At 49.5% G+C, this 27,046-nt stretch overlaps 1 protein-coding gene across 1 annotated transcript in view; it reads right to left on the bottom strand.

The window, feature by feature from the left end:
• The window catches only part of BRD4 (bromodomain containing 4), a 48,858-nt gene extending 28,716 nt beyond the window's left edge, over nt 1-20,142 (bottom strand). Inside the window, exons 1-7 of the mRNA XM_059833094.1 lie at nt 19,835-20,142; nt 17,032-17,169; nt 14,607-14,742; nt 9,139-9,422; nt 8,224-8,583; nt 6,039-6,167; nt 1,196-1,405 (exon numbers count right to left, since the gene is read on the bottom strand). Of these exons, the coding sequence (XP_059689077.1) occupies nt 1,196-1,405; nt 6,039-6,167; nt 8,224-8,583; nt 9,139-9,422; nt 14,607-14,742; nt 17,032-17,169; nt 19,835-20,119 (1,542 nt within the window). The 5' untranslated portion in view covers nt 20,120-20,142. The remainder of the gene's footprint in view (nt 1-1,195; nt 1,406-6,038; nt 6,168-8,223; nt 8,584-9,138; nt 9,423-14,606; nt 14,743-17,031; nt 17,170-19,834) is intronic.
• Nucleotides 20,143-27,046: the final 6,904 nt, after the last annotated feature.

The raw sequence follows: 27,046 nt of genomic DNA, 5'->3' as shown, positions 1-27,046 counted from the left end.
CTTCCTGGGATTCTCCTGCCTGCTCGGAAATGTCCTGCCTGCTCCTGAGTCTCCTGCCTGCTCGGAAATGTCCTGCCTGCTCGGAAATGTCCTGCCTTCCCGGGAGTCTCCTGCCTGCTCCCGAGTCTCCTGCCTGCTCGGAAATCTCCTGCCTGCTCGGAAATCTCCTGCCTGCTCCTGAGTCTCCTGCCTGCTCGGAAATCTCCTGCCTGCTTGGAAATCTCCTGCCTTTCCGGGAGTCTCCTGGCTGCTCCCGAGTCTCCTGCTTGCTCGGGAATCTCCTGCTTGCTCGGGAATCTCCTGCCTGCTCCCGAGTCTCCTGCTTGCTCAGAAAACTCCTGCTTGCTCGGAAATCTCCTGCCTTCCCAGGAGTCTCCTGCCTTCCCGGGAGTCTCCCGCCTGCTCGGAAATGTCCAGCTGCTCGGAAATGTCCTGCCTTCCCGGGAGTCTCCTGCCTGCTCGGAAATGTCCTGCCTGCTCCTGAGTCTCCTGCCTGCTCGGAAATGTCCTGCCTTCCTGGGATTCTCCTGCCTGCTCGGAAATGTCCTGCCTGCTCGGAAATGTCCTGCCTTCCCGGGAGTCTCCTGCCTGCTCCCGAGTCTCCTGCCTGCTCGGAAATCTCCTGCCTGCTCGGAAATCTCCTGCCTGCTCCTGAGTCTCCCGCCTGCTCGGAAATGTCCTGCCTTCCCAGGAGTCTCCTGCCTTCCCGGGAGTCTCCCGCCTGCTCGGAAATGTCCAGCTGCTCGGAAATGTCCTGCCTTCCCGGGAGTCTCCTGCTTGCTCCCGAGTCTCCTGCTTGCTCCCGAGTCTCCTGCCTGCCCAGGAGTCTCCTGCCTGCTCGGAAATGTCCTGCCTGCCCGGGAGTCTCCTGCCTGCTCAGAAATGTCCTGCCTTCCCAGGAGTCTCCTGCCTTCCCGGGAGTCTCCCGCCTGCTCGGAAATGTCCCGCCTGCTCAGACGACACCACCCAAGCGCAGGCAGCAAACCCCCGCCGTTGGGGACCATCTTGCGTGTCCTACCAGGAACGGGCAAGCGCCAATTCCTTGCGGCTTCACCTTAAAACTACCGATTTTGGAGCATTCTGCAGCCGACGTACCGTCGGAAAGCCTACGGCTTTGAGGAAAATCCCCGAGGCCACCAAGTTCAAGAAGACGGACAAGCTGGACACCCCCAATCCGTCACGACGGACGCGGTACCTGTTCCTGGAGCTCCGCTAACCGCTGAGCTCGCTCCTCCTCGGAATCATCCGATGAGCTGTCGCTGTCGGAGGAGCTATCGCTGCTGCTGTCGCTAGACGACGGAGGAGCCACCTTGGTGGGAGGTGGCACCACCACGGGAGAAGAAGCTGGAATCACAGGTTCTTCCGGTTCATCCGGCATCTTGGCGAAGCGCATCTCGAACACGTCCTGAAAATACAAGGAAAAATAAACGCGGGGTTTGGCAGAGTCGGATACTACAAGTGTGGTTGCGATCTCCAGGCTGTTCCCTACGGACTTGTGGGCTCTACACCACCACCACGCCGCCGCGTGTCGCACGCAAGATAATTTCATGGAAGCTCCAAGTCCACTTGGAATTTTGACCATCTCCAAGACAGGTTTTGGGGGGAAAAATTTACCAGCAAGAAGGACGGGACGCATTTAAAAGCCGCGTCGTCCAGGTTCTTGAGACCTTCGGTATTTTCTTCTATGGATTCGCGGTTGCGATCCCTTCTTCTCTTCAGCCTGCCTGGATTTTCCCAACCCACATCCCGTGAAAACCACCTCGGTTCAACCCAAACGCTTGCGCAAGGATGTTTCCCGTTATCCTCAAGGGCGAGGGACGCCACGCCGGTTTAATTCCAGTTATCCCAGCAAAGCAAAAGTCCTTTTTCCTCCTAAAGCCTGCTCTGAAAATCCGTTTTCCCTTAAACCTAAGACAAGGCAGATAAAAGTGGGACGCTCCGGTTGTATTTAAAGCCTGGGTTGATTTCTTGGTGCCCGTTGACTTGGTTTGAAGGAAGGGTTTGAGCTTTTTTAGTTTCCCAGAAGAGGAACGAGTGCCACTGACACCCAAAAAGTGATTTTTTTTTCCCCCAAGGTGCCACCTTGTGAAGGGCGAAGCACTTGCAGACAGAAAATGCTCATATTTTGCATCTCCTACAAGGTGAGACCTGAAAACGGGCTCGATTCCCCTGCTTTTACGTGTTTCGAAGTCAGGCACTTTTTTCTGAGCTTAGCGACTCTCCCCGGGCTCTTTTGGAGCCCACAAGGAAACCGGTAACTCCCAGAAGATGACTCAAGCGATGGTGGGAAGGACAACCCGAAGGCGGCACAAGTGTCGGTGTCCACTTCTTCAACACCAACTCACAACAAAAGAAAAGATAATTTCTCCTCCTGCCCGAAGGTTTGGCTTTCAGTCTGTTACGATTTATCTTTTTTCTATTTTTGATGTCCTGGGTGCGCGGCTGCGACCGCAAACCCACCAGAAGAGGTCTGCGGTTTATTTCTAAAACCCAACGGACCGGAAATATTAACTGTGTGGCCGTTCATACGGATTTATACAACTTATCCAAAATCCTTCAGCAAGTCAAACACCCCGTGACGTCAAATCGCGCTGATTTAACTCATCGCTCAAGCGCGGGAGCGACGTTTCGCTTCCTGAAGGCTTCCAGCTCTGCTAGTTCAGGCTCATCCTTGGGATTTTAAAGACCCGTTGGGCTCTCCCCTACCTCGACACACATTATTTTTCCACCTTCCTTCTTAAACACGAGCAGGCGGAGCGCTGCTGGACCACGTTTCTCCATCTTCAGCCTCCTCGTGCTTTTATTCCGGACTTTTTTTCAGCACAAACGGCTTTTCCGGGCGCTGTAGATGTTGCTTTGCTGCTTCCATCTGCTGGCAGAAATGCCGTTGACTTCATTTACGCGCTCAGGCTCAAATTTCAGGGGAAGGAGCAGAAAATGCTGGAGGAAAAGGAGAGATTTCCGAGCTCCTCCAGCGATGGCATCGCTTGCGGGACGACGGCGGCGGCACAGACATGCATTTGCCGCTGATTCACTGCGCTTAATGGGTGTTTACAACCTAATTAATGTTTTCCGGGAACCAGAAAGTCCGGTCCTTGATTACCACCGGCAGGCAACGCCACGCCACCGTATATACTCCATTTTTAAATTCTCCAGGGTCAGAAATAAACCCTTCCTAGGTTTTTTTATACCTAGCTAGTCTTTTTAATTAACAGGAAGGCTAATTTAAAGTTCCTCTGAATGAAGTTAAAAAGCAATCCGTCAATTCGGAAGCACCTGCGTTACAAGAAGCCCTTGGTATCCGAAGGATCCCTAGGAATCCACCCAGGAATGGATGGAAGAAAAAAAACCCTGCGAGGAGCTAATGAGCTAATTAACGTCCTTTTAATCAGGGATTCTTACCGCTACTGCCTTGTACAGCACCGGTACTGCCGACCCCTCCTCGCTCGGACACACATAAAGCATAAATCTCTTCCATGAGCTGGCGTTAACGCTGAAAATCCGAGAAATCATCTTCCGATGATGTAAGCGGTAACAAAAAGCAGAAAAACGAGTTATTTCAGCGGTTGGTGTTTCCAGGACGGAGGGATAACCCAGCAGGCAGCGACCGGGGCTGTCTGTTAAGCAAGACGCCGCGTATATTGTTTACGGGAACTCAAGTCCAAACTTGAATCCTCAGCCTTGTTTCCAAACCTCAGCAGCGTTCCAGAAACTTCCCGTTTTTTTTATTTTATTTCTGAAATCAGTTTTCCCGACACGGGAAAAGCAAACGGAGAGGTGCCACCTTGCTCTCAGCCACGTGGGGAGTTGGTATTTTGGTACCCAACTCCGTCACATCGCCGCTACGGGGCTGCCCTGAAATTTAACACCCATTTTCTGGGGACTATTACATTCAAAAACCGATTCTTTTCATCTTTAGGTCAGAAATAAAGTTTCCTGAGTGGCTGATCTTTGCAGGGATGCGTTCCCGAGCCCGCCCGCGGGATGGATGCGGGTGAAGTCGTGATTTCAAACAGCCCTCGGTCCAGCCGGCATCACCCGGCAATGCCGGTCGCTGAGGATTTCCCCCCCATAAAACGGGGAGAAATAAAGAAAAATCCCAAGTTTCCCTGAAACCATTCAGTGCTCGGCAGCCTGCGGCGAGTGACTGGAATTTCAGATCGGGTTCATTCCGCTGCCGGTTGGAAAACGCTCCAAGACGTCGCTTGAAGAGGCTGCGAAGTTCTTCGTTAGACCAAACCAAGAAGGGAAGAGCAGTCAGAGAGTGAGCGTCGTGTTTTCCTGGCGTCTACTTACCGCAAAATCCAGAAAAAACACGAGTAAGATGCTCAATTCTACTAAATTCCTGCTAACAGCAAGCCGAAACACACGTTTACTCGGCATTTACTTGTCTCAAATGAAACCAGTCCAAACCTAAGCTGTAATTTTATAAAAGCATCACGAAAAAATATGAGCGCCCAAAAACTGAGGGCGCATCGCAGAGGACGCGCGTGCCGCGTTTGCTGCCGCTTCGTTTCCTCGTCCCTTTGTTGTAGCTTCACATCTGGATCGAAGGAAAACAGCTGGCAGCCTTTTCACCAGCCCGTGTTTTCCTCGAGCGAAGTTCCTTCGACTTCGGCGGAGGGGGAAGCTGCATCACGCGGAGGTTTTTACGCGAGGTTTCCAGTTAGCACAACCCGGCCAAGCCATTAATATCCAGTTTCTCCTTTTTTTTGGCTTGTTTCTCGAGTCAAACGTCCTGCAACCTAGTAGTTTTTCCCCCAATTTAATAGCTTTCCCCCCAATTTAACAGCTTTCTCCCCAATTTAAGTTTTTCCCATCTCTCTGTTGCTTTCTGATGTAACTCAGATCCCTTCTCAGCCTGTTTTCCGAAAGTTAAAGCAAACCACGCCGATTTTCTCCTTTCACGTAGCGAGAGCTCCACCGCCGCGTCGTTCTGCTCCACGCCGCTGGAGTTGCACTTTTCTACGCTAATAAAACCTCTTCCCTTATGGATTTGGCTCCCGGGTCCTTGCACACGCCTCACGTCCCGCCGAGCCCATCCTGCGTCCCCTCTTTGCGGCCGTCGTCTTTCCGGCATCCGGCACGCAGCTCCGCGTGGATTTTGGGGACTCCACGGCAGCTCCCAGCCGCTTGGCTGGTATCAAACGTGACACGGTGAGGTTATTAAGGAGGGATCGCATGACGTACGGTAGGAAAGCTTTAGGAAACAAGAACTGCGCCCACAATCCTTCCAAGGCACAAAAAAAAAGGAGAAATCGGCATTCAAGTGAACAAACTGGTTGAAATCACGGATATGGGGAATGTCCGAGTGTTTTTCGTGATAGGAGTTGAAATGCTTGGGTCAAAAAATGCAACGTAGAAGCTCTTTTGTCCCCTTGCAGCGTTTCTCGGCGGCTCCTGCGAGCTCCTTTAGCACCGAAACGAGCTCGGTCTCTCCCAGATCCGCTCAGAGGGAAGCGCTTTTCCCTGCTTCGGCCGGGCGACCCCACGTATCAGCTCCGAATTACCGAGAAATGAGGGAATCGAGGTGGTTTTGTGGAGCGGCAGAGCGCTTGCATTAAGCCAAGCACTTTGCTCGAGACGCGTGGCTTCTTTAGCAGCTAATTTATTCATTACAAACCCTTCAGAAACGAGCGGAGAGCAGAAAACTTCACCGTAAGAATGACGGAAGAGGTAATTAAAAAAGCACAACCAAACAGTTACTGTCGCGTATTTTCTCTCTAGGTGTTTTTAGGAGAAAAGTGACGTTTTGGAGCCGTGCTTTTCCTTCCTACTCCTTTACCAAAAAGCTAAGAACACAAAAAAGACGCTATTAACCAAAATAAAGAGTTTAAAGAAGCAAATTGGGCTGAGTCAGCTCACTCCCTGCATCACTTCCACAGCAAAATGTATCAATTTTTTACCGTTACCTACTACACTGACTTTTTTTTTTTTTAATTTCAAGACTACGTGGCCCTTACGCTGGAAAAATAAGTCAAGAGAGAAGCCGGTGTCCATCGAAAAGCGAAGCAGGCTGCGATAACGCGCGTCCTTACCTGCAGTTTCCGTGCCATGGCCACCACCTCGTGATCAGCGGGGTTGTACTTATAGCAATTGGAGAACATCAATCGTACGTCCGCCGCAAATTCCTGAGCATCTCGGTATTCCCGGTTCTCCAGTTTAGACTAGAAAGGAAGGGAGAAGGGAAAAAAAAAATAAAACAACAAAACTTTCTGCTATTAACAGTGCAAACACCAAGTCGATGGATTGAATAAATACCGCCCCGCGGCGCCCGCGGATTTCGCACACCCATTTTCACCCTACGTTGGAACGACTAATTTTGGTCAAACGAAGGATTGAGGTTGGTTTCTAAAAAATTAGAGCCGACTACGGGCATCCTCAGTGATGTTGGGAAGAGGACTACGCGCTCTCCGAGCCACCTTCTCGCTGTCTATGTGGTTGATAGCAGTGGTTCAGGTGAAGAACCGAACAGGGATGCTGTGTTGCAGAGTGGTGTTGAAGGCCAGGAGGACGAACCCTGGCTCTACCTGACCTCAACCAAGAAGGGCTGAACCTCCACGTGCGCCCAAGATCGTGCGTTAGCAGAAGAATACGGTGGGCTTTGCTCAGATCGTTCCCCTAGAAGGAAGACCTCAAGAGTTGTTTTAAGGACGTAGCCTGGTTGGAGGGACAGAGGACACCAGGACGGTCCTTCACCCAACGACGGAAGAAGATGACAGGCTTTGTTGACGCAGGGGCCAGGATTCAACCATCTCACCTGCTTTCAACCAACCACCCGTCCTCCAGGAACCAAGCTGGTGTCTCTAGAGCTTGGACCTCCACCCTAGGAGGACACAGACCTGCTCTACGGCCACCGGCTCCCGTCCCAAGCCTACGCGGAGCTGGGAGGACCGATCCGGGTGGAAACAGCCTCGAGATGACCCCTCATCCCTCCGAACGCCGTCTCCAGCTGCGGCAACACCAGCTGAGCCAAGAAAAGCTTCACGCCTCCTTCTCTCTCCCTGGGAAAGCGGGGTTGAGTTGGACAACTGGAAGACAAAGAACGCTCAACAGCTGTCCCGGCAACATCTGCCAAGGGTGACCTCAGCCAGGCTGCCCCGCCAGAGAGTTGGGCAGCGAGATGTACAGGCAGCAACGGACGTGCAAGACCTAACGCTCATCGCCGGCCAGTCCGGAGGAGAAAGGAGAAAGCCAAAGCCAAGAATTTAATTCGGCATCCCCAAGGTTTGGCCCACCAAGATCCTACAGGTGCGAAATGCCGTGATGAAGGAAGAGCCGTGATCCTCGTTGGCTTCGGCCCTGGTGTAACCTCGGCAAGGAGCGGGCTGCGGGAAGGGAAAATTCAGTCCTCTGGTTTTAAAACGCAGGCCCAAACTGGGGGAAGCAGGAGTTAGAGCTAAGCTTAAACCGCCTGCACACGAGTTCATCCCGTCGCTAAGAAGTTAAGACTTCTAACTAAGGAATTAACTTGTTTGGTAACTAGTTTGGTAAAACTAGTTTGGTAACTAAAAAGTTAAAGACTTGTAAATAAGGAATTAAGGTTTCCTAGCTGAAGTTAGGCTTCTAAGTAAGTAATTAACACTCGATAACGAAAAAGTTAAAGACTTCTAAATAACAAATTAAGGTTCCCTAGCTAAAAAATACACAAATGAACATTTCAAGGGGAAAAGTGGATGACTTCGCCGTCGCTTTTTGAAATTAAACAACCCCAATAGCGAACTGACGTTTCAAGGGGAAGCGTGGATGAATTTGCAGTCGCTCTTTAAAATGAAGTGACTCTAAACTAGAGGGAACTACCTGTGCTTAACAGAAGACTGATTTACATGGACAACTTCAGGAAGACAGGCCTTTATTTTAAAAAGAATTGAAAATGGGGGTTTTTTCAATCAAATCTCCTTATTCCTGTGATTTGTGCTCTCTGAGGCCATCTCCTGGGCTAAAAAAAAAAGGGTAGATTTATACAGTAATGGAAATTTTCTATAAAAAACCCCGTGCGAGCGTTTCCTAAGAGCCCTTCTGGAAGGATGCCGGCTTGTTTGTTTTTCCCAAATGTCAGGGTAACAGCAAGAGGAGAAGAAGAGAGACCGAATGTACCAGAAACCTGCTGCCAAAATAGATCTGGCAGACATCTGAAGACGCCTGGTGCGCACGCGCGGGGCGAAAATGCTCTTTTTTCTCTGCTCAGACCCCGACCCCCCCACCCTCTCAACCTGAGCTTACTTTGATTGTGCTCAGATCCATGGGATGTTTAATGATATCGCAATAATCGTGCAGTCCCAGTGCTTCCACATCCACAGGTTTGTAGAAGGGCCAGGCGTAGGCAGCGTGTTTCTTGGCGAACATCTCTTTGATGATCCCGCTGCAGTATTTTAACTGCTCGGATATTTTGCTACTCTTTTCTACCACGTGTTGTTGAGAGTCTGGAACGTCCTTCTTTGGAGGCTTCACCGGGCGGCTGCTTTCCCGACGCGGACCCAGCTTGGTGGACTTGGGTTCGGCGGGCAGCGATGATGATTCATGAATTGGGTCGATGGTCGTTGGTGTCGTGGTGTCTGCTTTCCTCTTCACCCCTTTTTTTGTCTATAACCGAGGAAATAAAGCAATATTATTTTTGGTATCATACTTTTGGCTTCAACCGAGTTGGGTTTCTTGTAGCGTTGACTCGGATTCGCCATCGTTAGTGACTCAAGCCTCATGGCAACGCTACGAGAAGGACATTGGAAGCCCTCCCAAAAATATTCAGATAGTGTTGGTCTGTACTGAGCTCTACAGAAAAACATATGGATTATCTCCGTCGTACCAGCAAAGGTCAAGGGCGTGAGTCACTTCAGCAAGCCAAGATTTTCTTCCTGAGTCGTATAAAGCTCAAGTCAGGAAGGTTTTAAGAGGATGAACGGGGTTTCCACGCAAACCTGGGTGGAATTCATCATGTCTAACTTTAACTGGTGTCAGAGAGGGTCACCGTAGGCTCCTCATGTTTCTCAAAACATGAATCTTTTGACCAAACTGCGGCCGTTTGCCTTCAAATCCGACTCCAGCAGCAAAGCAAAGGGCGACCGCTCGACCAACCGCAGCATTTGTACACCACGAAGATAATTTAAGCCGTCACGTTAAGGTATTTAAGGAATCACTCACCTTCACGGGCTGGGCGGGTGTTGGGATAACGGGAGGGTGAGGCTGGATGGGCTGGGGAGCCGGGGCCGGCGGCGCGGGGGCCTGGGGAGCGGGCGGAGGCGGCGCAGGAGGTTGAGGAGGCACCATCGTCATTACTGGGGTCTGGACGATGAGGTCGGGGGTGACGGAAGGAAAGGAATGAGTCGTCTGCGCTGACTGGAGGTTTTGCTGCGGCGCCTGCGTCTGCGCCGGGGACGATGCTTGGGTTGCGTTTGGTACCGTGGATGATCCTGGTTTGGATGTCACTGCCAAGAGAAAAGAAAGAAAAGGTTGTTTCTCTCTTCAAACTTTATTAACGGGAAAAACAATTAACATTTCGTAATCACACCGTTTCAAGAACATGGCTCATTAGATAATTAGTATTTTGCAGTTCCCGTTCTTGAGCAACCAGTCAGGGACAAACGCTCGCCACGTTTTCCTTCACAAGGATTCTTTTCATGGCTCGCTAGGTGAAACAGTGAAGAAGATCAAGACCTAACTGTGCCAAACCCCCGCCCCCAAAAAAAGATCAAGAACAGGCCAAAGGCGCGCTCCTCTCTTCCCCTTCCCTTCCCACAACATTTCTTGCAGGCGGGGCAAGGAGATGAGTGCCTCTCTTCCTGCCTACGCTGTTTTCCAAGGCAACAGTTCTCGACTGTCACCATTTTGGAGCCAAAACTGGGCAGCTCTTCCTTCGGGAGCAATTTTGTGCTCCGTTATCAGGAGGAGTTTCTTAATTCTTGGGTGATTTAAGGCATCGCAGCTGCTACCGTCCGGGGGAAATCTCTCCCGACGGCTGGAGAGCGACGTCCTCGTTAGGTGATTTCAAACACGGAGCAACCGTAGAGGTTGGGACACGAGACTGGAAACGTCAGCGTTGTCCTTGGACCTGGGAATGTCACCTCCTTGCCGGAGCTGCCGCTGCTTTGCAGGGCAAAGCTCTGCCCAAGCTTCCAAAGTCTCCGGCATGGAAAAGGGGAATGCTGCAACGCTCGGATGATGCTGGGACACGCCACTAGCAGACCTTCAAGACGGAGGTAGCAGCAAAGTGAGATCAACTCCAAAGTCCGGAGAGGGTTTGGGATACTACAGGAGCACCTTCTGCCAGGTATCAAACGTACCTCGTTAGCAATAATTGGATCATCATCTTCAGCGAGAGGAGAGCTCAGTGTTTTTTAAAACATGGGGACTATCCTTTACGCACACCCTGAGCAGAGAGAAATCCCACCGCTCGATCCGTGGCCGTGCTCCCCCCAGGCTGCAGAGACTGGATTTTGGCCGCCATTTCACCGCGCTCTCACCAAGGAGACTCTCCCGAGCACGACCGGTTAGCCGTGCGCCCTGCCTCGTCGCCTATCCAACACCTCTTCCAAGAATCGCTCCCAGAAAATAAGGGATTAGAAAAGGAACGCAGCCAGATGTGCTCCCGGTCAGTCCCCAGGAGCTGCAATTATTGCCATCCCCCGAGAAGAATGTTGCGTGTTAAAAGATGCTCAACTACGACCGCTGACGAGCGTATTTCCGCTAAAAACCCAACAGCAACTGAATTAAGAGCATAAAATCGGGAGGTTTCATCCCGTTCTCCTTGCAAGTGACAGTGGAGTGCTGGTGTCTCTAAATCAGGTGGGGGGTCGTAGCCAGAGGGATCCTGCGGGTCCTGGCTGGGATCCCAAGGTCCTGCTGGGATCCCGTGGCTCCTGGCTGGGATCCCATGGTCCTGCTGGGATCCCGTGGGTGCTGGCTGGGATCCTGTGGTCCTGCTGGGGTCCCGTGGGTCCTGGCTGGGATCCCATGGTCCCGCTGGGATCCCGTGGTTCTGCTGAGATCCTGAGGGTCCCGCTGGGATCCTGTGGTTCTGCTGGGATCCCATGGGTGCTGGCTGGGATCCCATGGGTGCTGGCTGGGATCCCATGGTCCTGCTGGGGTCCCGTGGGTCCTGGCTGGGATCCCATGGTCCTGCTGGGATCCCGTGGCTCCTGGCTGGGGTCCCGTAGCTCCTGGCTGGGATCCTGTAGTTCTGCTGGGATCCCATGATCCTGCTGGGATCCCATGGGTCCTGGCTGGGACCACGGAGCAGCTCTGCATCGCTTAGGCAAAGCCGACACATTTCAGCTCCTACCTTACACAGGAGCTTGAGATTTCCATTAGAAATCCGCGGGGTTTTTGCAGCAACGCTCTCCAGCCAGCGTCACAGCTGATTTCTAATAATTTAACCCCAAATCGGTTATTACAGACTGAATTATTTACTGCACACTATGATTTAACAGGAGGCGTAGCAGACTAGAGGAAAATGATCTTGCAGGTCCTAAAATAGTTATTCTATATAGTAAACATAGTTATTATGTTATTCTATTATGATGTTATAGTATTCAATTCTATTTTTCTATTATTCTGTTGTATTATTACATCATTTTATATAGTAAACCACTACGTATGTGCGATATAGGGTTTCCGGATGAACCCCCCGTCTCCCTTCACAGAGCTGGTCAATACTAAAGGCGAAGAGCTGGAGGGTGACGAGCTCAGGTAGGGACCTACACATTATATACGCTATAAGGTCGCGGCAGAGAAAAGGAGACCCAAATTTGTAAGCGCCTCTCGACGCCGTGTAGGTAAAAAGATCTTCTCTGCGGGCGATTTCATCGCTTCTCCTTCAAAGAGATGCTGAGAAAGGTGATGGCCAGTGATTTTCTAACCAAGGAGAGCTTCTCCCTGCGCACAGTAATGGAGTATCAGGGATAGGGCCTAAAAAAAATAACAATTAAAAAAAATCTTAGCTACAAGTAATCACGACTTGGTCACAACGCAGGAAAAACCCATGAATTGGGTCTGTTGGTGCTTCAAAACCCGGATTTCACGAAGCCGAAAGGACTCAACGAGACGGAGAGAAGGAGAAGTAGAGCCGTGCAAGAAAAACACGCGTGGACACGTGCACAGCCCTGTAACGGAAAGAGACACGGATGGCAAAAACCTGCCAAGGGAAGGGAAAAGAAAATAAAAGGCAAAATAACTGAAGTCGCCTGAGTCGGCTTTACGACCCTTTTTTTGTTCCTCGGTGTCTTAAATGGAAAGATGCTGTGAAAACGGTATGAAGTCCCTCTACGCTGAGAGATGAGGATTGTCAACAATAAACGGGGGGAAGACTCAGGGGATTTAGTGAATGTTGCCGGTTTGAATTTGCTCTCGCTGTCCGGGTGATGGCAGTACAGAAATGTTTTCTCTTCCAACAGCTACTGAGGATGTTCAACAGCAACTACAAAAGTCCGGTTTCTTCTCTATTACCCCAACAACTGGTCCCCAAAACCCTTCGAGGGTTGACCGTCAAAATCCCTGGCCATCTCCTGCCGATCTTCCAGTAAACCTCGGAAAATAACCTGTTCTGATCCCAGCACGCCCAGTCCGAGGCTGAGACTGAATTTACAGCATTCGAAAAAGGTCGCGGGATGCTCGCGCCAGCTCGCAGGCAGTAAATATGATCAGAACATCTTTTTTTTTTGTAGTGACGCAAGCTCAGCGACGCTCCTGCCCGTGACATTCGCCGCGGTATCGCACAGCGTTTGGGTTAGAAGAATGAGAATGATGTAAGATCGAGGGGAGAGATGTTTAAAATGAAGAAGGGGATCTGGAAACCAAAGCGGACGTGTCCGATGAGATGCTGCTGAGATCAAAGCACGGCCAGGATGTTCTCAACCCTTTGACGGATGATCCGACAGTGTCGGCAGCCGTCGTCCAGCCTGGGGAACGGTTGGTATGCAAAAATATGAGCAAATGAAATCCTTGAGGTATAAACAGGGGAATTAGAAGGGTATTTTACCTCTAGTAGCGGTCACATCTACATCCAGCTGTGGCGCGCACAGTTATTGATGTGAAAAACGGGAGAGGGTTCATAGAAGAGCTGTAAAGGAGGACTAAGAGATTGAAAAAACCTCCTTACAGCGAAAGAATTCAATTATTACGGAGAACACCGATTTGAAGAGAGGGGAGCCTTCAGTATAACAAACTTATTTAAAGAGGAGACGGTGCCGCAGAGTTCCGACAAGAATCTTATCAGGAAAATATCAAACGTAGTTAACACGTTCCTCCTCTAAAGCGCCAGCAGAGGTTTTTTTTAACTCTGTATTAGATGTTCTTCTACGAGACAGACCGTAAATAAATGAATCGGTGGTTGAACTGCGCTTTTGTATTACGTAGCAGAGAGAAGGTTGGGTTAAGTGAGCAAAATGGTACTTTTTGATCCTGTAAATTACTAATCCGGCAGCAAAGCTTCAAAAAAAACGCCTACTATTACCATCAAGTCTTAAGGTATCAATAGACACAAATACAGAACGTCATTTTACCCATTTATAACCTTAAACAGGGCTCAAAACGCTGCGGTTTAACTTTATGCAGAGCCTAACGCCTGCAGGTTAGTATTTCAGCCCTGGAAAAGGGCAAGATAAGGTAAATTCATCAGTCTGGCCACAAAAAAAACGGGTTTCTGGGGTTCTGGCCGAGCACAGGTCAGGTCTGCGCAAAGTGCATTCATCTTCGGGGAGCGGCGTTCCACCTCGCTTGGGGCAACACGTGCTTTCGAAGGACGGTAAGCTCGTCAAGCGTCATTATCTATCCCCAATCATGGCAAAATTAATAAATGAGGTGTGGAAATTATAACTTGAGGAAGTTCTGCGGAGGACAGCGGTGGGTTGGGATGCTCGGGACTGTTTTCAGACGCTCTCCGCACCAGGATTCCCCCGTCGGTCTGTAGCCGCCACGTTGCGATCGGTTCCTCTGGGGTCACCGATGCTTTTCTAACACAACGCAGTTTTTTTACAGCACCGAGTCCATCCGGGAGGACATGAAAAGTGGCTGTGGAACTCAAAGAGGTCCACAGACAGAGTTCATGCTGTTTTTTAACGGCTGTACTTTACCCTCGAGGTATTGCGAGGGATATCTCATCATCTCAGCTCCCCGACAGCAGACATTAAACACTTTTACTATCGCTTTCAGCTTTTTACCTTCGTGGAAAAGCCGGGAACGACGACGTTTGACCGCCACTAGCAGAACACGTGCTTCAGCGGTGCTGTATTTACTGCAAAGTCTGTCCCCAACGCTCCTTCTCCCCCCAAAACGATGCCCAGAACCACGGACGAGAGACTTTGAAGACCTCACACAGCCCTGCCTTTCACCGGAGAGAGTCTCACGCAGATAGGCGAGAGCACGCGGCAGCCGCCCTCCTTCCTGCCCAATTTTAGACTCACTACGCAATAAAGCGAGGCGCTGAGCAATAAAGCGAGGCGCTGAGAACACCGACGACCACGGCAATCCCACGGAAGGATGGCCGCGTTTAATTAACACCCCAATGAAACACCCTGATTTACGTAGAACGAAACCAGGTCCAGGGTTTGCGGTCAAGACGCCGCGTGAAGTCGAACGTGGCTTAAACGCGACCGTTGTACGAGTAAGCGTCATACCTGCTTCCTTCCTCGCGCGGCCTCTTCCTTTCGTCTGGGCTATAACGATTTCCGTTTCCTCCTGGGTCATTTCGGAGATTTTTTGTAGGAAAAGCTTTTCTAGAGCTTCTGCCATTAAGACTATGTCATCCCCTGGCTGGAAAAAAAAGAGATAACAATAAATTAGGCAAAGCATATATGAAAATATATGCCTTTACATAAATATAGATATAAAATTTCCCTCTGGAAGTATTTCCAGAGAGAGGACTTTGTATTTTCACCCTCTTTAGCACTGCTATTTCCATTACGGTGGAGCGGAAAGGTACGGGGTACTGTCCCAAGCGCCGAATCCGCGGACAAATCCTCGCCCTAAAGCCCTTATATTTTATAGGCAAACCCAGACGATGGGCAGGGATGTCACCAAGGAGATGCAGCGGAGAATAAACCCACGCAAGGTGTTACCTGCATACGGCAAAGGCTGTTTTCCGAGTGAAGGGAAGGAGGAAAACAGAGGGAAAAAGAAGGAGCTGGATTAACGCCAGCCGGTCATTTCCAGCGGGCGAGAGCCCCCTGACTCGGTGGGTTGCATGGAGGAAGTCTCTCCATAGAACATCAGGGTAAGGGATAAAAAGAGCTCGGCATGGGCTTGCAAGGGAATTTCCTCCCTGAAAAAGGTTTTTAAGGAGGAAGTTGACTGTTCTGCGCCTTTCCTTGTTGCTAAATCGGTGTGGAAGGAGAGGACGGCACTAAGCGGTGCTTACGGATCCGGAGGAGAAGCCTGCATTTGCAAAGGTGAAGGGAAACAGAAAGGAGGACACGTAGAGAGGATGAGCTCTTCTGCCCAGGGGCACCCTGCAGCACCGCAGGTGAGAAGAGACCGGAGATACGAAGGTTTGAAGTTGTTTTGCGGGTAGTAATAAAACTGGGCAGAGAGGGAAGGGCAGGCAGCAACAGAACAAGAGTCCGGGTTGACGTGAAGACCATAAACCAACGGCCATCGCTGTCACGACACGGTGACAAGACGAGAAGGCAGCTCTGGCTCTGCCATCACCACGCGGACGGTTAAAACCAGGCTTGGCCATCGGACAGCGCGCACAAACCTGCCCGGTTGACGGTTTGCAGGCTCCGCGCGGTCCACAGAGATGTTTCTTTAGCTTAGATGCTCTTCTGCCCTCCAGTCTGGAGGAGACCGGTGAAGATCAGGGAGGGTGGGGGAGATCAGGGAGAAAGCTGGCGGGGGGAAGACACCGTGGTGGGAGAACACGGCAGAAGACTTTACGGCGTAGATGAATAATTTGAAGCCTTTAAGAGCCTACCCGCGTTCCAGTTGCATCATGCTGGCTCAAACCAGAAAGGGCAACGGCCAAGGAGATGGTTTTGAAAGACCAAAACTGCTAACGACGATTTATTTGGAACAAACTAGAAAGGTCTTGTGCAACGTTTCTGAGAGAAGGAGAAAAAAAAAGGTCAAAGCACACGAGGGTGAAGCAAAGGGGATGGAGAGAAACGACCCGTGAGAAACAAAGGGCAGAAACCGAACGGGAACTGAAACTCACGGGCAAGCGGTGGAAAGGGTGGAGTGGTCAGGGAAGGAAAAGGGTGGCGGGAAGGCTGAGGCTCTGACCGCTTCGAGGACAGCAGGAAACCCTTCGTTTGTTATTTGCTGTCCTCTTACTACTTAAGAAGATAACGAGCGAGCGTCTTGCCCTCAGCACAGCCTGGTACCACCTCCGAGAACCTTCTCCAACTCTCCGAGCTCCACCATCACCCCCAGGTTTTGGCCAACAGAGGCCACTGTCCCACCACCACCATCTGTGGAAACGCCCTGCGATGCTCCTCATCCCTCCGGATATTCTTTCCCGCGCCCCAGACGGTTGCGCAACCGTTTATAAAATGGTTTTTGGGATGTTTCTCGCTGTCTGGAGGGGAATCATCTACAGCGAGGTCAGGGTCTGGCACGATAAACCCAACGTGCTGCTCCGTACATCCCTGTTTTTTTCCCTACCAGATTTCAGAGTTTCAAACCAGCCTCAAGTCGGCTTTTTATCAAAGCTAGAGAAAATATGAAGCACAGACCTACTTCTCAAGTATTTGTTTGATAACGTTTGTGGCTCTGCTCAAGTCAGACCCTAAGAAAATCTTTAAAATTTCCTTTTAAGAAAAAAAAAAAAGAAACAAAACGATGTCTAGACTGAAGATATCTGCTAATAATTCTTCCGGGAGGGAAGGCTGCTAAGCCAGCCCTGTCCGTCTTGCTTCTCGGCAGAAAACAGACGTGCCTGAGCTCTCATCGGTTTAATCCCGTTTGTTTTCCTAAAGAAGCTGATCTCGGCGGTCGTTCCTTTTAAGGACCGTCCGAACAAGCAACGCCTGCGTTTCTGCGCCGGTCCAACGAGGACGTGGAAGATTTCCCTTGGAAAAACGCAGCTTGGGGAACTTTTCGTACCTTATTGTAGATGTAGCAGTTTGTAAACATCGTGTTAAAATCCTGGATACATTCTTGAGCGTTCCAGTAGTAGTTATTCTCCAAGCGTTTCTTTATTGTTCCCATGTCCATCGGAGTTTTAATTATCTTATAATAATCCTGCGAAGGGCAAAGAGGGAGATGTCAGTGTGGGAACTGAAACATCAGCCACGCACGGGTCTGCACGGAATTTAAGGATGGGGATTCCTCTGTCTCAGCCCCAGACCCACCTGGGTGAGATCCTCCAAGCCCAGCAGGTTATTTAGCTGCCAGACTTCGTCCCCAGCAGTGTCTCAGCTGGGATTTTTAATTAAACCGAAGGACAAACCTTTGGGAGAGGAGTAATTTACCCCCAGAGGCACTAAAATTCCCCGATTCTGGGTTTTTGGTTCGTAACGGTGCCGAGTCATTCCTAAAAGTCTTACGGGAAATGAATGACCCTTCGCAGGAGGTCACACGTCGAACGCAGCGACAGAAGTGGGGAAATCAGATTTACTACAGCCCCTTAAAGGCGTCCGGATTAACAAAAGGTGTTTCTATTTTTAGGCGTAACGTTTAGGGGAAAAAAAAAAAGGGCTGGAAACGCCATCGCTATAGAACCAACGCTCCCCACATGCAACAGGGAGCTCCTTCCTACCACGGAGAAATTAAATAGCCTAATGCTCAGGTAATAGATTAGATATTTAGAGGTATTGTATCTTAAATGTAAACCAGACAAGGAAAGTGGGCGTTACGCAAAAATGTATCTCTCAAGGGAGAGCATCTCAAGGGAGGGAGAGAACAAATTTCTTCCGGTGGGAGCTGGAAGGGTCCAGACCAGACGTGCGGCAAAGGAGACGTCGCTGTGATTTACTAGAATAAATGATCTCTAAATTACGCTTCAATTTTTGCTAGTTCCTTGGGTTTTACTCTAACTCCGCCTGGTGATGGTGCCGGGGTTGAGGCAGGGAGCGGGCAAGGGCTGCACCGTTCCCTTTCCCATGCGTGATGTGCCGGGCAGGACACCGGCGGGCAGTGACGCAACCCAGGAGAAGGCTTCTGTGTCAATTTAGAATCATGGAAGTGTTGAGGTTGGAAAAGACCTTTAAGGTCATCGAGTCCAACTGTTAACCTAACACTGCCAACCCCACCACTAAACCATGTCCCCAAGCGCCACGTCTCCACGTCTTTTAGATACCTCCAGGGATGGTGACTCAACCACCTCCCTGGGCAGCCTGTTCCAGTGTCCGACAACCCTTTTGGGGAAGAAATTTTTCCTAATATCCCATCTAAACCTCCCCTGGAGCAACTTGAGGCCATTTCCTCCCGTCATATCACTTGTCACCTGGGAAAAGCGACCAAGACCCACCTTGTTACAACCTCCTTTCAGGTAGTTGTAGAGAGCGCTAAGGTCCCCCCTGAGTGTCCTTTTCTCCAGACTGAACCAGCCCAGGTCCCTCAGCCGCTCCTCGTACGCTCTCTAGACCCTTCTCCTTGTGCTCCAGACCCCTCACCAGCTCCGTCGCCCTTCTCTGGACACGCTCCAGCACTCAAGGTCTTTCTTGGAGTGAGGGGCCCAAAACCGAACACAGGATTTGAGGTGCGGCCTCACCAGCGCCGAGTACAGGGGCACGATCACCTCCCTGCTCCCGCTGGCCACACCGTTTCTGACACAAGCCAGGACGCCGTTGGCCGCCTTGGCCACACTGCCGGCTCATTCAGCCGGCTGTCGACCAACACCCCCAGGTCCTTTTTTGCTGGGCAGCTTTCCAAGTGTAGGACCCGGCACTTGGCCTTGTCGAACCTCATACAATCGGCCTCGGCCCGTCGATCCAGCCTGTCCAGATCCCTCTCTAGATCCCTCCTACCCGCAAGTAGATCAACTCTCCCACCCAACTTGGTGTCATCTGCAAACTGAGGGTGCACTGGATCCCGTCGATTTACTGCAAATTAACTTAAAATTGGCATCCCTTATGAAACGAGAGGTGCGTTACCGACGGCGCTGCGAGGCACAAGAGGCGCAGCGGCCGCTTGAGTACTCGGGTGCTCTGTGAAAGGCTTCGAGTGTTTTCATCTCCAAGAAAGATGCTGTTGATAAAGCAGCGGAGATGGAGCAGGGCTTTAAGCCAGGCACAGAAAAGGACGCTGGGCTTCGGGAAGCAGTAAGGCAGAGCCCAAGCCGACAGATGATTTGCTTAATAAACTTTGACGCTTAATAATCTTTGAGGCTTAATAATTTTTGGCGCTTAATAGTTTCTGGTGCTTAATTATTTTTGATGCTGAATAACTTCTGGTGCTGAATAATTTCTGGTGCTTGGTTGGGGGAAAGGAACAGAGAACTACAGACTCGCCCTCCCTGACTCCTGAAATATTATTCCTACTTTCTTCTCGTCCCAGAGGAAAGAGGAGGGTGGTAAAAGGCAAGGCAGTAGCTGAGCCACTGGAAATTCTTCCTCGTGTGTGTATTTTCTAAAAGACCATAGAATAGTACAATAGTTTTGGTTGGAAAAGACCCTTAAGCTCATCGAGGCCAACCGTAGGATCATTGAGGCCAACCATTAGATTGAGCCCAACCGCTGGATCATCGAGCCCAACCGTTAGATTGAATCCAACCGTTGGATCATCGAGCCCAACCGCTGGATCATCGAGCCCAACCGTTAGATTGAATCCAACCATTGGATCATCGAGCCCAACCATTAAAGATGGATTCCGTGATTCCAGGAGAAGGGCGGACGCAGGCGCCAGAGCCCAACGGTCTCACTCCTTCCACCGAGAACCATCGCCTGGTCTCTCGACCTCTACTTACAGGGAGGTTCAGCTTGACGGCGTCCACGGGCTGCTGGAAAGGCCACGCAAACTGGTGCTTCCATAGCGTCTTCAGCACCACCTTGAGCAGATACTGCAACTGGTTGGTCTGTCGCTTGGGTTTGTTGGGGTTGGAGGTCTCCGGTGGAGGGGGATTAACGCCTACAGCACTGCCTTGTTGGGGTTGAGCCTGTGACTGCGTCGTAGACATTTGGGTGGTTTCTAGTCCATCCCCCATCACCGGCAAATTTCTCAGTCTCGTTCCAGGGCCGCTCTCCGCCGACATGCTATTGATCCCATTGCATTCCTCACCGGACACCCTGCAAAACAAGGAGAAGGGAGGGGAGGTCACTTCAAGCCCAGGCTTTCGGTACAAGGCGCTGCTTAAAAATAAACCGGCGGACCTCCGCCAGACTAGCTCGGGCAACTAGACCTTGCGCCCCACTTGCTTAGTAACAGCGCTGTGTCATAACAGAAGATGTCCCAACAAATGATGTCAGCATTCCGGATCCCGGTGTAAGAAAGGAGATTCCGAGGCAATTTGCTGTCTCTTCCACGCCAGGCGTTGGCGTCGCCTCTCCGCTCCTTAGCGAGCGTGAGTTTTATCCCTGTTCTGGCCTAATCTGGTCAAGCAATGGCCTCCACTAAGAGTCCTCGTCACCTCTAAACGAGGCTCTAACGAGCCAAACGCTGCTCGTGCAGGTACCAGCTTCAGCTCCAGGGTTGGGTAGGCCAACACCGGGAAGAGAAGTTAAATTGGTGCTGGCCAACTTCTAGTTCCAGCTAAAGGAGCGCAGGGTGACACATTTACCTCCTTTCAGCTTCTCGGTAGCCCCCACCCCACCACCCCGGGTCAGCTCACCCCGATTTCATGCCAAAGTCTGTCTTTTAGGTGAACGTCGAGCATCTGCGGGATGCTTCAACTGAACCATGCAGTGGACAGACCCACATTTAATTCATACTATCTGCTTTTGGTGGATAATTTAGGTAGATAATAACTTTAGGTAGATAATCTAGGTAGACCGTCTTCAGGTAGAGAACCTTTAGGTACATAATAACTTTAGGGAGATCATTTAGGTAGGTAATCTAGGTAGAAAATTTAGGGAGATAATCTTTAGGTAGATCATCTAGGTAGATCATCCAGGTAGATAACCTATAGGTAGATAATCTAGGTAGATAATATTTAGGTAGATAATCTAGATGGATAATCTTTAGCTAGATAGTCTTTAGACAGATAATCTTTAGGTAGATCATTTAGGTAGATGACCTTTAGGTAGATAATCTAGGTAGATCATTTAGATAGATAACCTACAGGTAGATAATCTAGATAAATAATCTTTAGCTAGACAATCTTTAAACAGATAATCTAATCTTTACGTAGATAATCTAGGTAGATCATTTAGGTAGATGATCATTAGGTAGATAATCTAGGTAGGTAATCTTTAGGTAGATAATGTTTAGGTAACAATGTTTAGGTAGATAATCTCGATAGATAATCTTTAGGTAGCTAATTTAAATATCATTTTGAAGACCAGAAACTTGGGGAAAAAAGGCCTTTCTGCTGAGCCTGCGGACTTCTCCCAGGGCGTATTTCAGAGCTCTCCAAAGATCCCAAGCAGCCCGGCCATCTTCTTAAGCTACAGCTGCGTGAAGGGGTCACCACCGAGCCAGGACCAGCCGCCGTGAACTGGCGGTTTCACCACCGCCGCCGCACAGTGAATCCCCACTCTCGCTGGGCGTGTGGGACCTTCCTCGTGTAAAGACACCCTCCGCGACATGCGTCCTTCGTCTAATTTAACGCTGAGCACATGTAGCGCACGTTAAGCTTAAGACACGCAGCTATTAATTAGAGAAGACCACTATATGTTGTGCGAGATAAATTAAGAGCCTCGTCATTTCACCAGTTTCGAGTGACACCCGGGGGAAAGTGAGGAAGAAAAGGTTTCCCATCTCTCCGCTCGCGGGGTTATCGAGTCCTTTCTCAGCTGAGGCAGAACTGATTTGGTTTAGGACTGCCACCCCTGTGCGATCTGGAAAAAAAACCCACTCGCCACTGAGGCATTAACCTCGGCAGAGCGAACTAGCGCACATATACTTGGCCTTGAGTCAGTATATAAACATATATAGGTACGTATATATGCTCATGACAAGCATCTGGCCACGGGTTTGGGGTCTTATCCTGCTGCCGTAGAGCAGCCCCGTGTCCCTGCTCATGGTCTGGACGCGCAGACGTGGTCTCCGCACATACCGCAAGGGACGAAGAGCCAGAGAGATGAAGCATCTGTGCGATTTTACCTGCCACGTCCCTAAGCTGCTTCCGAATCCCCGTAAAACCTCAGCCAGTCTTAAACCCCTGGTTAAAGTCTGCGGTCCGTTGCTTTTACTGGCCTAAAACCGACACCGACCCACTAACAGACCAGGGGAACATCAGATTTTGGTCTTTAGATGATGGGTTTTAACTTTTCAGGGCTCCAAGTGAGTTGAAGCATCGCTCGAGCGACAAGATCGCTGCGGCAGACTCCCTACGCTCCCCCGGGAGATTTTATAGCTGTGGATACAGGAGTATCACGTCCAGAGAGTTCAGCTGTCCCGTCAAACCTCTCTCCTCCCAGCTTTCACTTTGCTCCTGATTTTCTTCCCCCGCTAGCAGGGTGGCCTGCCCGCTCTCCGCCGGGGAGATTTAACTCAACCACCACACAATTTGGAGGCAATTTGGATTTCCCTCTCCTGCAAAATTCCTTGAATTTCGCTTCGGGGCGGTGCTGATTCCTCTAAGTCGCGTGTGAAAGGGGGGGGATCTCGAGGGATAAACTGCTCTTATCAAGTGGTGGCCAAGCAAAAAGAATCTTCTTTACTCAGTGCAAGGGGCTACATTACCTTGTAGGATACATTGCCATATAATTTTGCCCCAGAAAATGATGCAGAGTCAGAAGTTGCTTGGCTTGTCCATCTATCTTCCGTGGCTTCAGGCACAAATGCCTTTAGATACTGTATCTGATGAAACAAACAAAGCAATTAATCTGAGGCATCAACCCAAGGCATCAGAAACGAAGGCTACCTCCGGAGAATTATAGATTTTTTTTAACGTACATCAAAGTCCAGCGAAGCGAAGGAGTCTACGGACACCTGCAAACACGAGACACCTACAGAAAAACGAGGAACCGGCACCGGGATTTCAGTTTTTCCCAGGCATTTTTCCACCTTTAGGGCAAGCTCCTTCCTGAAATTCATCATTTCAAGGACTGCGACCGACTGATTTCCTTCTGCTGCCTCTTAATACAATAGCTCTCCCAGAGCCAGCCGTAAGAGGAAGCCAAGGAGAGGCTATTTTTTTAAAAAAGAAGGGAAAATATTCCGTCATCAGTTTAATTTCTTCCCCTTCCACTTAAAAGCGAAGTCTCCAACCACCCGTCCAGGCGGTTAAGTATTATATCAGATTTACCCTTTTATTTTCACTGATTTCATTTATCCCTTATTTAATTTATCCCGTATCTTTTTCGCTGTCTCCTTGCTCCTTCGGAAAGATCCTACCGGTCTCCTCTTGCGTTTTCAAACTCTAGTGACCTTTTTTTAAGGGATTAGCTGGAAATACACCAATTCACACTGTTTTTCTCCTCTCTGCCCTGATAAAAAGATGCTTTGACTCTCTCCCCTGGCCTTTGTGGTCACGTTACGGCTCCTCTCTTATGTTACCGCCCCACCTGTGTGCCAAAATATCAGAAATATGAGAAAAAAATATCAGAAAATGTCTATTTTTAACAGTTGCTCGGCCAAGGGTTCGCAGCCCGACATCTTTCACCAGAACTACGGGGATCGCCGCTGTGCGCCCGCCCGGGACGTTCACAGGAAAAAAGGACAATTACTGGTACGGAAAAATCTCTGACACGGAAGATGAACATCGGGGAGTTCAAAGAAATTGGGTTTGACAGAGCCGCGCCTCCTCTGGGGTTAAAAATCAGCAGCAAAATCAGAAAGACGAGTTCGAGGGTGGAGAACGTAAACCCAGATTTTACTGTACGGTAAGGTATAATCTATAAATCTGTATTATAGATTGCGCTACGGATGCTACGTCAGGGCTTTCTTCATCTATAAAGAAGGTGCTCGTTTGGGTTTTCTTAATCTATATTGATTAGAAATCTGATCTGTATCATCGATTAGAAAGCTAATCTGTGTTATCGATGGTGCTACGTTAGGATTTTTTGTAACCTGTAGACTAAGATGGTGCTACGATCAAGTTTTCTTAACCTACTCTATATTATAGATTAGAAATGGATATTATAGATTAGAAATGGATATTATAGATTAGAAATCTAACCTGTATTACAGATTGTGCTACGTTTGGGTTTTCTTAATCTGATCTGCATTACAGATTAGAAATCTAATCCCTATTAGATTAGAAATCTAATCTGTATTATTGATTGTGCTACAGATAGTGCTACGCTCAAGTTTTCTTAACCTATAGACGGTGCTAGGGTCAGGTTTTCTTAATCTAATCTGTATTATACATTAGAAATCTACATTACAGATTAGAAATCTAATCCCCTTTTGATTAGAAATCTAATCTGTGCTATAGATTGTGCGGTGGGTAGTGCTACATTCGGGTTTTCTTAATCTATAGATCAAAATAAGATTAAGATTTTCTTAATCTATAGATTAAGATAGTACAACGTTTGGGTTTTCTTAATCTAATCTATGCTATGGATTAGAAATCTAATCTGTATTATCGATTGTGCTACGTTAGGGTTTTCTTAACCTATAGATTAAGACGGTGCTACGGTCAGGTTTTCTTAATCTAATCTGTATTATGGATTAGAAATCTGCATTATTTTAGAAATCTAATCTGTATTACAGATTGTGCTATAGATGGTGCTAGGTTCGGGTTTTCTTAATTTCTTAGGATTAAGAAAATCCAAACGTAGCACCAATTTAATCTACAGATTAAGAAAAGAATTAATACAAAGAAAAGAATTCATCTGTAGATCAGGAAAACCGGCACATAGCGCCATCTCAAGATACGGTGACCGGAACGCCTTCATTAACCTTACCGCTAAGAGCCAGACCGACCTACTCCACGCCGTACCGTCTCGGTCATCCGAAGACAACACGTTTATTCACGGCAACGTAGGAAAATCAGGAAAAACGCTTACTTGATTACCGTGATTAATGTTTACGCGCTTCGTTAGGCAAAGATCTAAGCAAGACGCGGGAGGACGGACCTCGCTGGGATGGTAGCTAGCGTAGAGAGGGTCGAGTTCACCAGGGCCGCGCTCCCTGCACTGGGCTGGATCCACGTGATTTTAATGCCGCCTGCCAAAGAAAAATCCTGGTTTTTTTTCCCCCGGGGAAGAGGCGGGAAGGGAAAGGGCTGTCATGCGGCGCGGGAGCCGGCAGAGGGAACTGCCAGGCCAGGAGGAGCCCAAGACCTGCGGAAGAACCTCTCCTTCTTCTACCCTAAAGCTGAGATGGGGATTGGGGGGGGGGAGCAGAGACAATATTGGGGAAAAAAATGGAGAAACGGGTCTGGAAAATTCACTGTGTTGATGGGATAAAAGGGAACACGGCCACAGGTCTGGAGGAGGAGGTCAGCTCTAGAGGACAGCAGAGATGGGGACCGGCCACACCAGCCAGAGGAATCACAAGAGAATAAATCTGACGGCTTTGTCGGGCGCAAATCAGCGGTCGGGACGCAGAAAGCGGAGAAACTCTTGGCTCTACGGAGGGAAAAACGAAGAGTTGCGCAAGTCCAGCCTGGCCGAGCAGCGACGGGGGCAAAGCCCAAGGACGGGGGTCCCGAGGATGGAGGAAGGCGATGTGTTTGAGAGCGACAGAGGACAGCGGAGAAGGAGGAATCATGGGCACGTTGGGTTTGGGAATATCTTCCCAGTTGAAAAGCAGGAGAAATTAATAACCGGGAACAGACAGAAGGTTGTCATGGCACCAGCCTCTGAAAAAAGTCCTAAGGGGGAAAAAAAAATCTCTCCTGACGACTTGAAGAGGGCAGTATAAGCAAGGAAACCATCAGAAAATGCTGCTTTTTATTTGGGCAGCTGGATTATTTCAGGCTGGCTTAAAAGGGCAGATGTTGGAGACTGAAATAAGAGGCAGATCCATGTGAGCAGAGCTGCTGGAAAAGAAACCGCATCAAGGATTCGCTTGATCAGGGACGTATCCAACTAACGGGGGGAAACCTGAAGGCGACTCTACCACCCACCTTCGAGGAGCGACCGAGAAAGATGCTCCGAGATCTGGAGAGTGGCTGCATTCGCAAGAAGCCACCCTAAATGCTCCTCCTCTCTTGCCTCAGCCTGAATAAAAAGATGAAGAAATTAATCTTTAAAAATGAGAAATGAGCGTTATCAACGAATAAAGTGATTTTGTAGGTGTTTTTGTTTTTTAAACAAGTTACTTGGAGTGCCCATCCCAGATAACGCCTGGAAGGTGAGCTGCTGAAGTGGAAAATGGATTTTACTCTATTTTGAGTTGCTCATGTTTAACTAAGAAGGTTAAAACCAACTATTTCTACCACGTAGACACAGGTTACAGCAATATTTGCAGCGCGGGATTCATCTACAGCAACTTCACTCTAATTTCAGGAAAACAGAAATACTTAAATCCCGTTTTTAGAAGACACACGAGGTTTAGGGAGCCCAAGCAGCAAAATGCAGCCAGTACGGTCCCGTCGGACTGCAGCACGTGCAAGGAGAAGCTGGGGAAGGCGTGAGTGTGGATTATCGACCGAATTTAATCCTAAACCCTGTTTCTGCTCTGGTAACTGGACCGTATCATCGCTGCGCCGCTCTCTACGCTAACCAGGCGTGCACGTCTACTCCAAAATCAGCGCGACTCGGTGGGTAAGAAGCAAAGGTGGCTTATAAAAATTCAGCAGAAAAAGCGTCGCGCCCGAGAAAGTACTAAAAATGAAGCGATCTGCATTTATTCGTGCTCTGGAATGAGATGATCAGCTCCCCGGGAAGCATCGGTAAGCAGGAACCAAATAGGATCTACGTTGTCCACCGGTTTCGGACCAAACGTCTCCCTCCTGTAAACATCTTGTTCCTCACAGTCGTCCCCTGCGGTACTCACGCCGAGTCACTGCAGCCTGAAGTCAACTTTGCAACCCTTCGCAGCACGCAAAAGCTGCGTTTGAAAGCAAAAATAAAGCCGTGGGCTTCTTCTGCGGGCGTGCAGGAGGAGGGAAAGGTGGGAATTCGGT

This window comes from Gavia stellata, chromosome 38, assembly GCF_030936135.1.
Source record: "Gavia stellata isolate bGavSte3 chromosome 38, bGavSte3.hap2, whole genome shotgun sequence".
Classification (NCBI taxonomy): Eukaryota; Metazoa; Chordata; class Aves; order Gaviiformes; family Gaviidae; genus Gavia; species Gavia stellata.
This window is presented reverse-complemented; position numbering and strand designations above follow the sequence as displayed.